Source organism: Barbus barbus (assembly GCF_936440315.1).
Source record: "Barbus barbus genome assembly, chromosome: 5".
Lineage (NCBI taxonomy): Eukaryota > Metazoa > Chordata > Actinopteri > Cypriniformes > Cyprinidae > Barbus > Barbus barbus.
Window position 1 is genome coordinate 33,269,451 of NC_136733.1, and position 14,953 is coordinate 33,284,403.

The window sequence follows — 14,953 nt, forward strand, 5'->3', positions numbered from 1 at the left end:
GAGATTTTAGTGAGCACTGAGACTAGACTCTCAGTCAGCTTTCCATCACTTATTAAAAATCCTTCTCCGTTGCTCCTCACTAGACAAAATCTACTGCTCTATAACTCTGAGCCCTGTAAAAAAAAAAAAAAAAAAAAAAACCTGCAGCCTTACTCCATCTACATAGCTGTCCAGCCCTTTTATCACCCTCTGCCATCATATTGGATGTCTTCCCTGTCGTGTGGTCCAGTAGCATATGTTTTGGGGGTGTACTGTCCTGCACTCTGCCTGCTGATCCTTATCCAGGTTTGTTTTGAGTGGACCACCTGTACATGTATTGTACTCTTAAATAACGATATGGAATAATGTCTGTGAATATTAATCAGTGAAAAGAGATGTATGTTCTGTTTCGTCTAGACACTCCACGTGAACTTCATCTCCGAAGCGCCTTTAAGAGTTCCCTTCACAAACATTTCATTTGATAAAAGCAATCATCAGATATACGCAGAAACTCAACAATAGTATACATACACATGCACAATGAGGAAATTCAGTTTGCACTCTTTGTGGGGGAATGGTGAAACAAATTACCCTCTAGTGTTAAGAGTATCGATAAGTCTGCAGATCAATAGACACACTCCACGTCTCCTCAGACAGACTAAATGAACCCTCCTGCCCCTTCATTTCTTCATTCAGTCAAGCACAATCCTAGCCAACAAGCCAAATATGTTTCCCCTGCCAAATTGAGAGCAACCTTATATTCAGTAATTCAGTTCAACTCTAAGGGATGCATTATTAACACTCCATTAGAGTATTTTAATTTGGGGAGAAACTTTTTTCTTTCTATTATGTGAGGGCATTCATTGCTGATGAATGTGGTATCTCTGTCTAGGATTATGGCATGATGGAGGAGGTAACAGTGAACTGTTGTCTGATATGTTGTCTGATGTGCTCTGTATGCTGTATGCAGCAATTCTGTCTCTCACACACACACACACACCAAAAGAAGTGTTTTGTGTGAAGCACACAGGACAGTTTCTAAGTTAACAACCTAATCTTGAGACCCCCAAAAACACACATTTATATATTTATATTTATATAGTAAAGTTGGAGTATCAAGACTGAAAAAAATAACTTATGCTACATTTACTGTATTTGTTAAAAAATAAAGCAATAATATTGTGAAATATTACCATTTAAACTTGTTTGAATATATTTTAAAATATGATTTATTCCTGAGATGTGAAAGCTGAATTTTCAGCAGCCATTACTCCAGTCTTCAGTGTCACATGATTATTTAGAAATCATTTTTATATGCTGATTTAGTAATTTTTTTTTTTTTTTTTTTTTTTAAGGATTGTTTGATAAATATAAAGTTCAAAAGAACAGCATTAATATTAGATTAGTAAAAACTTCTATTGTTATGAAAGATTCTGTCACTTTTGATCAATTTAATGCATCCTTGCTGAATAAAATATTTACTTCTTTCAAAAACAGGAGGTGTGAGAAACCAAAAACTGGGTTTTCCATAGCTTTTGTTGGATGAAGGTTCAGAAGGTTTGGAGTATGCTTGTAATAACACTTTAGAATAAGGAATGCATGTTCACTATTAAGAGTTTTCACTCAATAAACTGCTAATTTGCTACTTATTAATAGTTAGTAAGGTAGTTGTTAAATTTAGGTATGCGGTGGATTAAGGGATCTAAAATATGATCATGCAGAATAAGGCATTACTATTGCTTTAGTTAATATTACTTTAATTAGTGCTTTATAAATACTAATAAACAGCCAATATGCTAGTAATGTGCATGCTAAAAAGCAACTAGTTAGTAGTGGAAATCGGTCCTTAAAATAAAGTGTTACCTTGTTTTCTTGATTCAGGGCTCTATACTCTTAAGTTTCTGTAAGATACAAAAAATTTGAACGCTGGTTATACACACATACCCAAGTGACCCATGACACAAGGGTTTGTGTACATGTGATTTCCTGATTAACACAGAGAAGACAGATGATAAAGAAACAACAGAGGCTATGGGATATAGGCAGAATAAGAAAGAAGTAAAAGACTCATTCCTCCTCTACTCCAGTATCAATAGGTCAAGCCATGGCCGACAGGCTCATTACCATCGCATCACTACACTCCTGTCGCACCATCCATCAAATAGCTTTCAAACACAGGAACAGCATGCTTACTACATACAGAAATATGCCTTTCTCTAACCCCTAATCGACAAACACACTCTTTCTCTTAGCAAGTGTTCACACTTTCTGATTGATAACTACAGCTGTTGTTCCATAAAATATATGTCAGAGCTAACGACATTCTGATGGAGAACATTTATGTTATTCTTACAGATGTAAAGATTTGATCAACTCACGATGCGATACGATTCACGATATTGATTTCACAATACGATTTTAAAAATGAGATTTAAGAAAAATTATTAATGAAAAAGTGTCTTTTTTGTGTATTTTTCTAGCTCAGAAGTTGGTACAAATACAATTGAAATTTTACGATTTTACGATTCTTAACCACAGGGGCAGACAACAAAGGCATGTAGCCTTCAAGTATTTTTTTTTTGATAATAAAACCTATATAATACAGATTTATTTTGACTATCAGAAAGCCTGTCAGTCTTTTAGCACATGGTATCAACTGCAGAAAGATGATAACGAAGACAATTAGCTTTGACTCTTTTTCATACTGCAGTATTAATTTGGAACAAAAGTGTGGGTACTTTTGACTTGATTTGTCTCGCAAACACCTTTTCAGTCATTATTAATTTGTTCTGTAAATGTTTGCCTCAACAGGTAATCAGAGTCAAATAAAAAAGACTCCCACACATTGACTACAAATCTCAATTTACTAGCTGTCCCAAACAACAACTTAAAGGTTATGAAAGTGCCCATAGAATGCATCAGGGATCTCGTCCGTCTCCCCACTGCTCTTCAGCTGAAGTGATTAAAGGTGCTGTTCAGTACATTAAACGGTACACAGTAAGACGCCTGCCTCATCACCATCCCCCTCCCCCAGCCATCCTTTACCCCAACCGCTGCTTTTAACCCTGCTGGTTAATGAAATTCTTTCATCTTGGTCCCTCTCCTGTCCATCATCTTATTCCCCATACAATTCTCCTGCTCAGCAACCTTACAGCCAGGAGGATATGTCTCCGCACAGCCACCTGACAGCTCTTTCATTCCAGTCTCATCCTGTCTGAAACAAGCTATTTGGCTTCAATCTCGCTTGCCCCATTTTTCAAACACCATCTTGGCTGATTTGTTTGTCTCACACAAGAAGTAAGCTCCCTAGGGTAATCTTGATTTTTCGGTGTAAAATAAACATGTCTACACTCCAAGCGCCGATAAAACATGAAGTATTGATTTTGTTACATTCTGAACAAATAGCCTAAGACAGTCTTCAAACAAAATTGTTTGCTTTTTGCATCATATTGTGATGAGACAAGATTTTGAGACAGAAGTGGAGCGTGGAAGTTCTTTTTTTTTTTTTTTTTTTGAGGTGAACAATATTTCAGTGTCACACTGTGCTTAAAGTCTTATTAATCCCAGTATCATCTCACAGTAAATTCTTAAATTTACAAAAGTTTTTACAAAACGCAGTAGCATTGACATGATTTATATCATGTCGGATGACTATTGTCTTTTGAGAAATTGAGATTGATTTGATGCATTTAATATTCTCTTCTCCACTTAACTAAGATACGCTACTTGTCTTGACAAATTACAATGTGGAGAAGACAAATGTTTAATAGCGATTGTGTTCAACGGTCCTGGTTCAGCTGTAAGTTAAAGGACAAAATATAGAATTTGCTCACCCTCATGTTATGCCAAGCCTGTATGATTTACTTTCTTCTTGTAACATAAAAAGAAGACATTTTAAGAATGTTTCAACTGTTTGTCTATACAATAAAAGTCAGTGCGGGGTCCAAGACTGGACGGGACTTTTATTCATAGCAACTTAAAGTGTATCTATGTATATATTTTATCGGCAGGCCTCAGAGCCGGCGCCAGCGCAGCACTGATGAGGGGGCGGCTGAGGTAACGAAAGGGGGCGATGACGTAGCGCAAAGTAAAATAATAATAAAAAATAAATAAATAAAAACATATGTGGCCCATTCACGTATTTGTCAGACTGTAAACAAACCTGCCCGCACTACTACTACAACTATTAGAATACTGGGTTCACAGATAGTGTTTTGGTCATGAGACAGGTCAGTGGAAGGTATTTTATTTCATTTTTTATTTCATTTATTTATTTATTTTTTTCAGTGCAGTGTTTTATAATGATGTATTACGCGCTGAGAAACTGCTATAAAAGACGAGAGCGCAGCATTCAAATTCAAAGACATCCATAGCACCAGTGGCGGCTCCACGATTTTTTTGTTGGGGGTGCTAAGGGGGGCTTAACAGTTCAGAGGGGGTGCTAAATAAACTAATTCAATTTAGAAAATCTTATATATATATATATATATATATATATATATATATATATATATATATATATATATATATATATATATATATATAGCAGCTTCGAAAAAGGCATATTTTACTTTTTTTTCCTGCATGTGATATTAAACTTCTCATGTGTCACTGTCATTAGTAATATAATGCGAACTGCCAAATATGACACTTACAAAGTAATATAATTTATGAACGAATATAGAAAAAAAGAGAAAGTTGGGATTTTTTCTTCTTTTTTCAATTCAATAAAAACTCTTTTTTTTTTTTTTTACAATTCATAAAACTATTTCCACACGGGCACACAACCGCTCCGTGCTGATTTGCATGGTATCGTGTCGATGATAGCCAGAGGTAGCGTCAAAAATGGGCAATATTAAGAGGATTTATCATTTCCAATTAATGTAGGCTTGTTACATTCTTCTTACTATTTGGCATATTATTATTATCATTATTATTATTATTAGATTACTTTTATTATTAAATTACATGAAATTATTGCCCCACAATAATTTCTGAGGATAAAATAGGGTATTAGCTTACTCCTCATTGAAAATATTTTTTTTAAACAGGTTTGTTAATTTATACAATGAATATAGGCCTATAATTAAAATGATTAACACTGCAGTCATCAATGACAATTCAGCTTTACTTCAGGCGCTGGTTTTCAAAAACAACCTGTTTAACACAAAATACGTTTCTTCTCATGTTTTTCACTACGAGCCAAAAAAATAAATATTAAGGGAATAATTTAAGACAGTTATATCAGCATATGTTAGACTAGATTCGTCTCTCGTTTTCTCAGAGAGAATATACGCCGGTAATGCCGTCAGTAGTTTTTTTTTATTTTTTACTTTCACGTTCTCTAGTGAAATGCACAAAGTTTGCGCGTTGCTTGCTTGAGTTGCTTGACCCCTCCCCCATAATATCTTTATAGGCAACATATTAGGCACTTTTTAATGTTTAAGGTTTTTAATGTTTATTTTTCAATGTTAATGAGAGTGACACCGAGAGTTAAAAAACAGGAAAATCATTTGGAACTATTTGGAACTAAACAGACTGTCCTAAATCTTTGCTATAGTAGCATCATATTAATGCTAGAAAGCCTATTCATTTGGCAACTGTTTTTTTTAAATAAACCATTATATTTCATAAATAAATCTATTTTCACACTCATCTTGAGTGAGGGGGCGGGATAGTCCGAGTGAGGGGGCGACGCCCCCCGTGGCGCCGGCCCTGGCAGGCCTATGTTCCCTCAAGTCTTTGACCTTGGTGTTGATCGTGCCATTATCTACCAGTTAACATGGCTTTAAATGTGACCTGCTGTGGCATTTTCCGATGACTCATTCCTTAAACATTGTATTTCATCTTGAAAAGCCACCCTTTGTATAGACTTGTTTGTTTTATACAGACACGGTTGATTCATCCATGTCATTATTTCTTTGAAGAGTGAAAGTGTTTCCCATCAGCATGTCAGTGATCTGTGGGTTTGTTCTCCTTTTTTTCTCCTTCTCTGCTTTGCATTTTCTTTCCTTTTATGCACCAATTGGTTGTCTTGAGGAATGTCAGATGAAAACTTGACCTCAGAATGCCTAGGTTTCTTATGTATGTGCTTTTTGCTTTATTTTGGAAATGAAAGTAAAATGGACATTAAGACAAGAGAAAAAGAGCTTGAACTTGCTTTGACATGAGCTAGAAATAGACAAGAGCTGTGCACTACCCTATGGAGACATGGCTCTGACACATTATTTTCTACCTCCCATCATTTACAGGTAGTGTTTTTACAGTTCACTATAAGCTTCACTTTTAAAAATAAAGATCATAGACTTTAGTTCCCCAAAGAAACTTTCAGTCAAATGTTCTTGAAAGAACCATTTTAAAACAAAGGCTCTTCATTGGCATTCAGTGATGAAATAATTTTTTTCCCCAGTATTATAATGTTGCTGATTCTTTCTGGTAACCACAAAAAAATGTGCAAGGGAAAAGTTTTATTATTGTTAAAGGTTCTTCATGGAACCATAATGCCAAAAAAAAAAAGATTGGTATCAGTTTATGAATTATTATTTTCTGTAAATATTAAAATGTTACGTGTCATTCCTGCCTGTGGATTGCCTCTTGGATTTTAGACTTCAAAGATTCTAATAAGCATCTAAGTCTGTTGAAACCAACCCCAAATAAACAGCCTCTTCGTCCAACATAAAGCTGCACTTATATTATCTTATATTTTGACTCAATGAAAACAAGTTCTTTAATTTCTGAAAAACAATTTCAGTGTTGACTATTTAATATGTACAGTAAATGACTGTGATGCAACAGTATCACTATAGTGGGCTGATCCATTCTGAGGACCCTACACATGAAGAGCAGCATTTAACATACACAATCCCACAGCTTCAATGCAAATTGTATGCCCCAAGTGCTTCCTCCATTTTACATCACAGCTGCGATTGCAGAAGATCAGACCATGACTCTTTGATGTCTCTATCCTGAGACACCCACCCTCCACTCAGAAGCATAATAGGGAAGCTGCTTGAGCATTGCCTTAGGAGAAGAATGAATCACCACTACTGCAGCTCACTCACTTTCAGGGTTCTGCTGCCTGAGTCCTGCTCATACAGAGGTCTGGGTAATTGAAATCACACAAGAATGATTGGTCAGTGGTAGGAATTGAAAGGGTCTCAGAATCAAAAGTACAATGTCACTGTGACATTTTATGAAAAGTTTGTGTCATTCAACACTATTTTCCTCACAAAACAGAAAAGAACATTGTTAAATGTATTTGTCTCAGTTGCTTTGTAAGTGAAACCACAAAACACCACACAGGCAAAAATCGGACCGTTCCATCATATTTAAGTTCAGTACTTGAAAACAACACCAGAGGGAGGAATTAATGGAAGGTGGGAGGGAGAAGATGGATGGAGGTCAGCGTTGGTTTGGCAACAGCAATTTCATTTGAACGTGGGATCTAAAGCTGTGACGATTAGTATGTAAAATTTTGCTCCAGGCTACTTCGTTTGGCTTAATTTGGGATGTGAGCACTGTAGATTATTAACAACGGATGGCATGTTTAATACAGCTATTTTAAGAGCGGCAACAATTCAAATGCTATATGAAAACCTCATGACGAAGGTAGGCCTATGTCTTCTGCCGAGTAAACTTCAGCTTGTGAGCTTGACCTGTTAAGTAATCAGAAACATCTTGAAAGTAAGATAAAGCTTACTTTTGTCACAAAGTAAAAAATGCAAACAATCAGATGTGGCCAAAATTTGATTGCTTGGATTTTTTTGGCTGCTGATTAAACAGTAAATCTCAATAAAACCTAATAAAAACACATTGAAATGCACATGGGCTCTGAATTGCCTCAGCAACTGGATAAATATACAACTTTTTGATCTTGGTTTTTTGATTTTGTAGAATATTTTCCATGGAGACCATTGCCTATTCAGGGTTTAGCTTTGTTGTGTATTATGTGTGTGTGTGTGTGTGTGTGTGTGTGTGTGTGTGTGTGTATACAGTATATATAAAACAGTTCATCCACAGATGCCGATAGAAAAGCCAAAGTTCTGTTATGCATATATATATAATTTTAAAAATACAATTTTATTTAAAAAAATGAATATGCATAATTATATATATATATATATATATATATATATATATATATATATATATATAAATTATGCATATTCATTTTTTTAAATAAAATTTTATTTTTTTATTGAAAAAAAAAAACATTGTGTGAGGAAATAAAATTATAGCATACTGTATTTAAGCAATTATGAAACAATTAGCAAAACAAGTCAAAGAGGGCTTTTCATTCACTTTAGGCTTGAAGCGGTGTCAGGAGACAAGTAGGTGGTGGGGAGGTCTTTCTAGATTTTACTGGGCTGTTTTAAAGAGATTGTGTACTGCAGAATTTATTCTAAATAACCCTCTGAGGCCTGGCATTTGGAAATGAAGGATAGTTTTACTGCTGAGGCCTGAAATGCAAATTGCCCTTTGAAGAGGCATCTGGGGTATTTCATTACTATGGCAAAGATAAACAGTCCTCTCCCTCTCACTGTATCAAGTGACCTGAACTTCAGCAGAGTCCTTCGAAATGTCACATGAAGTGGTGTTTTCGCAGGGTTTTGTGTCTGTTCTTTGGCTTACGTTGGCTGTAACATTACTGGGGTGCATCAAAGATTAAGGTTGTATTTAAAATCTGAAGTGCTCTCGCTGGTGCTGTTATTGCTCTATGCAATCTGTTCCAGTGTTACTCAAACCGTGTGCTTAATTTAACTTTATCAGCCATGTTAAAAAGTCTTCACCAAATGCATTGGTTTAAGGTTATATATCACGTACAGTGCAAGTCTCTCATTTCACCTCCTTGATGCTTTCAATTTTAAAGAGCTGAAATAATTAGTAGTTTTACAGATACAAAATACAGATTTCCAGTTGGATCAATGTCAGAACATTTAGTGGACTATTGTAGACTATGTGGACTATGTTCTGGGGCAACTCCAGTGTTCATATGATCTATAGTAGCCTACTTAGGGTCATTGTCCTGAATTTATGGTAAACTAAAACCATTCATTACTCCATACTGTTAAAGATGCACAATATCAATGCTGATTAATAGCAGTCTGAATTTAAGGTTGAAAAGGCTCTTGATATCATCCAATAATAGTTTTATACCTCTGATTTTAGCTCAGTCATGATCATCTTTTGACATGGTTGTTTCTAGTTAGTAGCTTATTGTGTTATACCACCTCCATACATCAGTCTCCATAGCTCTTACTGCTCATTATGGCTTCGCTCTGGCTTGCCAACCAAGTCTTTATCTTGTTTGTTTGGAGAGTTTAGAGTGACAACCTGTTGTAAGCAACAACTGGGTAGATACAGCCTCTTGTTCTTTATAGTTGAATCAACAGTGCCCTCAAATCTCTAACTTCAAGGAATGTTGTTCTTTGAGCCATCAGAGTGTCCTTGTCTTTAAGAACCCTTGAATTATCCAGAAAAGGAAATATAGTGTCATATTTTATTGACACCTACTTGTAAGGAACTTGCACAAATTGCAACATATAAAAGATGACAACATTTACTGGCTTCGGGCCCTATCATACACCTGGCGCAATTCGGCACCAGGCGCGACGCAGGTGTTTTTGGTGGGCGTGCTGATCTGAAAACCGCGCAATAGGCGGGTCCACAGCGCACTTACACTCTGCTTATTACACACGCAGCACACAAACATGCCAAATATAAAAAATTAAAGGATTACTTTAATAAGATTATTGTAGGCTAGATAAATACAAAAATATGTCATAATGAATAGTCATTGCATGTAGCAGAATTAGCCTACCTATTTGCTCATGCACGAGCAGCTCCGTTTCCTCTCTGGAGACACGTTCAATCTTTGCTCTTGCAAATTCCGCCGTGTAAATAGCGAATCCACCACGGCGCGAACGCAACTGGCTCTTAAAGGGAATGGGAGATGAGACTCTTGATTGGTTTATTGCATGTTAAGCCCAAAACACACCTTTCACTCATTAAGAGAATAGAGACAACCCTTTTGGACCATGCGCAGACCGTTTTACCCATTGTGAAACTAGCAAAAGTGGATTCGGACACGGCCTAAGTGCACCTGCGCCGTGCGCTTTAGACCATGCGCTTAGATCGTTAAAATAGGGTCCATCTGTGAGTTGTTGACCTTATTCAATTTTTACCAGGGTTTTACTGACAACCAGAAGATAAATAACACCAATGTTCCTTCTGAAGATTTGTCTTTTGCAAGGGCGAAAGTCACTTATCAATATTTCAATGTAAATATTTAATGAGATGCTAACATGGTTTACAGGATATAGAAATGATTTTGCTGGCAAATTACAGGCCTCAAGCATAATTTCCCTTTCATCTTTTACTGTGAGATCTCAACCTGTTTTTTTCTCTATGGCTGCATCGGTGTAGAGCATTGGAGTCAGAGTTATGGTAATGTGTAATGATATAACACCCTCATTCTTCTACACAGCACATTATCATCTTTTGTTCCAGTGAAATTTTTCACAGCCATGTCATTAAAGGGGAAATGGATGGGTTCTTCTGTGTGGAGTGTGGGTAACATTTACTGTGTTTTGACTTTAACTTTTAAACCTATCAGATAGAGACACCGGATTAAACACCAACCACTCCAAGCCCTAAAGCTGAGCTCTGAAAGTTTTTCGGATGAAATCACAGGGTTGGATAGGTGAAAATGTTAATGTTTCTACATTAAAGTGCTTCTCAACTGCAGTGACCGTAATATCCTATAGTATCATCTGACCTTCTGAACTTTCTTTTACTCTTTCCAGCCTAAAAAGTCAGATGTGTGTCCAGTGAACCAATAGGAAAAACAAGATGATTGGATTGATGTCAGACGAGCTGTGATCAGCTTGCCCAGGATTTTCTGCCTCGATTCTGTCCTTCCTTTCTCTCTCTCTCTATCTCCTTCTTTTACTCTGTTGTCTTACTCTCAACTTGACTGCAAAAGAAGATCCTCTTAAAGTCAGCCTTTAGTCATCCTGAACCCTTCCTCTACAGCAGCTCTCCTCCTCATGACTCAAACACAGACATCAGACTCTGAATCTCTGGAGGGGAGATGTGACTTCATCCAGTGACACCCATCCGGTACTTATTCTGTTATGGCGCCAGAAGTTTATATAGCTAATCTCAGTCAGTTGTTGTGTGCATGACTGAATACTGTATTCATTGTCACTTTCTCAGCTAAGCAATATTTGTCCAAAATCTGCCAAATTAATAGTAAAAATCATAAAAATTAACATAAAAAGAGAATGCACTCTATAGAAACTGTTGTCCACATTTATTTTTATGTCTCTCATTTTTAATGCACCTGTTGTTTGTGAGCAAACAATACACATTATACAAATATCTATGTGTTTTTGGCCTATAAATATGGGCATTTGGGGCAGGGTTCTAACTAAACAATTTATTAGATGTGTTTGTTGTATGTATGTGTGATCTGTAGATAGCTGTTTGATGAATGGGCGTTTGAGAATATTTGTAAGCTAATGTGAGCCTATTCAGATTTCCGGTCTGGTTTTTAATACATTTTTGACATTTTGAACAGAATGAAGTTCTAAAGGTCTTCAGAAGAAGGCCAAAAAGCAAACATCAAGCAGCTAATCCTTCATACGGTTGTCCGTCACTTATTTTTCATGCCTCTTTGCTTTTACATGTCACAGTGGAAATTAGATGTGTACAAAATTGTATTTTGATATTATTCTAGCAATATTTAAAAAATATACTATTTCAAAAGGTATTTTAAAAGTTAATATAGTTATTCAGAGGTCATTATTCATTTGCACTACCTGTATTTTATTTGTTAAAAAAGTAACAATTGGAAGGTTTACTTTAAAATTGAATTTATGACATTTTATTGCACAGCTCTTTGAAATACTTAATTCTGATTGGTCAATTTTTGCATTACAATGTCAAATATTTCTGCATAATGCAAGAATGTACATCTGCTCACTCATCTAGGTATTCTTTGATGTGTGTTCATGGTCTGTTTCTCGGTTGTCTCTACAAGTGAGCTAATGGAGTCATTTCAACCCAGATCAACTCAGAAATATGTATGTTAATGTAAGTACAGTTACATCATCATCAGTTCAAAACAAACTCTTTTAATGTAATAAGACACCTGACAGGGTTCATATTTTTTTTTTGTGATAATGGTTGACTGGCCATTATCCCTTCCCTATTTTACAGTCTATAGAAAGATGTCAATGTTTATTCCTTCTTACAATCAAGAAATAGCAAAATCTCTTAAATGACACATGACGTGAAGACACATTTTATCAAAGCCAGATCTTTAGATCAAAACATAACATATTTAGCCAAGTGTGGTCGAACGTAATCTGTCATAATGTATATAAAGATTTTAATATAAGAGCAATTCAGTGCACAAACAATCACCGCTCTGTCACAAAGATGGAAGTATCCATTTATGCATTGTTTCATTGGAACTAGTGTGTGTTCCCTTTAAGAGAGCAACTCTCTCCCTCTTTGTGCTCTGGGTCATGTGATCAACTGTGTCTGAACAAAATAAAAGGCACTTCAAATCACTTGTTACACTGTTTTGATTTCTACCCTCTTTCATAAAGACATGTACCGTAGATATGCTTTTACAGAAGATATGCTCAGTGGGTTATTTCTCGGCGGGACATCATTATTTCCCAATTTGAGCAGCAAGGAGTGGCACAGGTTCATAATTCACTCTGCAGTGAGCACAAGCCTTCATCAAATGTAATTAACATTCAGACGTCCCATTTCCGATACTAATTAAGCTGGAACATATCATGAAATTGCCTCCCAGAATCCCACTATGCTTCTGATACTTTACCCTTCGATAATAAAAAACAATCTGTTGCGCTTTTCTATCCTCCTTTTCCTCTCAAAGGACCGATATTCAGACTGACATGTTCATTCAAAGCATCTCTCCACCTTCAGTCTCTCGGCGAGTCAAAGCAATTTATTTGATAATGAACTTTTCTAATGAAACGTTCCAATGCTGTGCCCCCCTTTCATGCATCCTGACCCGTAGAGATAGATTATTCTAATTAAGTGATGCCGGCAATGGCGGCACCTCATCAGAAGGCCTGAGTCATTAATTCTGCTCATGAGGAAATTTAAATAATGGAATGTAAATGGGGAATTCTTCCAAAAGGAAGCTGACTGTGTGAAGATGTTAAAGTGGGCAAATGACAGTGTGTAATAAAGCAACCATGTCCATCCCAAAAGAGTCCAGTGACTGGCCTAGCAAAAAAGTTTTGACGTGCTTTCAGTCTCACTCAGGTGTGCAGAGCTATCTACGTCTGCCTGACTGTTATTTTTGGTATATAGGTAAGCCTTTTAGGCCCGATAGACTGCAACTCACCAGAGCCATAAATAATCCATTGCTCCAAGCCCCTGTTCTGTGTCATTGTGCAGGAAAAGCAGATCCATAGGAGGCCTGTAACAGTCAGGGGTATCTGTTTTTCCACATTTGTGTTTTCAAAAGATATCCACTTTGTGTAGAGCTACAAATAACGGGAAGTCAAAGCAAGTCAACAGAGAATGCCTGTGTAGATGTACATAATATAAACAATCTTCCAAAACCATAACATGGTTTTTCACTACTAAATAACTGCATGCGAGCATGTATGGAAACAAGACCCAAAGTGTCTTGCTGGTGCAAGGCAATAAGAATGGCCTGAGGGTCCAGTTGATAACATGAACAAACAATGAACAATGCATTTATTACACTAGTTATTAATCTTTGTTAATGTTAGTTAATGGAAATACAGTTGTTCATTGTTTATTCATGTTAGTTCACAGTGCATTAACACAATTTGTGATTTTAATAATGCATTAGTAAATGCTGAAATTAACATTAAAGTTAATTAATGCTGTAGAAGTATTGTTCATTCTTAGTTCATGCTTATTAATGTTGTTAACTAATGAACCTTATTGTAAAGTGTTACCCTTTAATGCTATTATAATTCCCTTTTTTCCCCTAAAAAGATTCTGAGCATTACAAGCCATCAGAAATGAACATGAATCGATTTTTAATTATTCATATTTTTTCCCTTTATGCATAAATTCATTATGCATAAAACCCAGGGGGGGGGGGGGGTTGTGATGGAACTGCAGGGGGTTTCAAAGATTAAAAATCTAATATTTAATGAAATCAAAAAAAATGTCAAATTAAAATAAATATTTTTAAAATAAAAAATCTAAATAAAACAATTATTTAAATGATTAAATATATATATATATTTCAAAATTAACCATGTTGTGTGATCATTAACCAATTTCAGAAAAAAAAATGAACATGAAACAGTTTGGAGTGTGGGAATCCCTGCTACAGAGCATTTCACTGTACAGGAAGAAAAATCACAAGCACAGTTTCACAAAAACATGCATATTTGTAGATAATCTCCATACAGAATAAGAAACTTCATCGGTCCAAATATAAACTGCCGTAAGACTCCAACAAGACACCTGAAACTTACTCACGCCCATCTCATCCAGAGAAATTGGTTTTGATTGTTCCTACACGGAAGCAGCAAAAAAATCATGATTAACAACTAACCATAATGCTCATACGTAATCACAGAGCGTAAATGGAATGAGTCATATAGAGTAGGTTTATAGAGGAGAGAGCGGAATAGTTTAGCTGCTGTCTGTTCCGGTTAGTTCCAGCATGTCTGAAGCCCAGGCTTTAGCCAGTGGGAGTCGTCCAGGTTATCAAGGTACATCCATCCGGACAGTCTCCCACATTACCCCTGTGCATGTCTATCGGCTGCGGCAGTATAGTAGTTATTTGCTTTTTGAGTGTGTGTTTGTAAACAGCTCTATCTCTCTCTCTCTCGTCTCTGACATTACTATGCTGTGGGCAGAGGGGGTGGAATGTCTGTCAGTGTATGTTAGTTCACCACCAGCCAGGGCCGGCAGTCAGAGGCTAAACTGGAGCAATGTT

General features: G+C 36.2%; 1 protein-coding gene across 2 annotated transcripts in view; it reads left to right on the forward strand.

The window, feature by feature from the left end:
* LOC306870121 (zinc finger matrin-type protein 4-like) overlaps positions 1-12,556 on the forward strand; it is an 81,427-nt gene extending 68,871 nt beyond the window's left edge. For both annotated transcript variants that reach the window (XM_079417195.1, XM_079417196.1), the window contains one exon: positions 10,785-12,556. In XM_079417195.1, coding sequence (XP_079273321.1) covers positions 10,785-10,812 — 28 coding nt within the window. In that variant the 3' untranslated portion in view covers positions 10,813-12,556. The remainder of the gene's footprint in view (positions 1-10,784) is intronic.
* Positions 12,557-14,953: the final 2,397 nt, after the last annotated feature.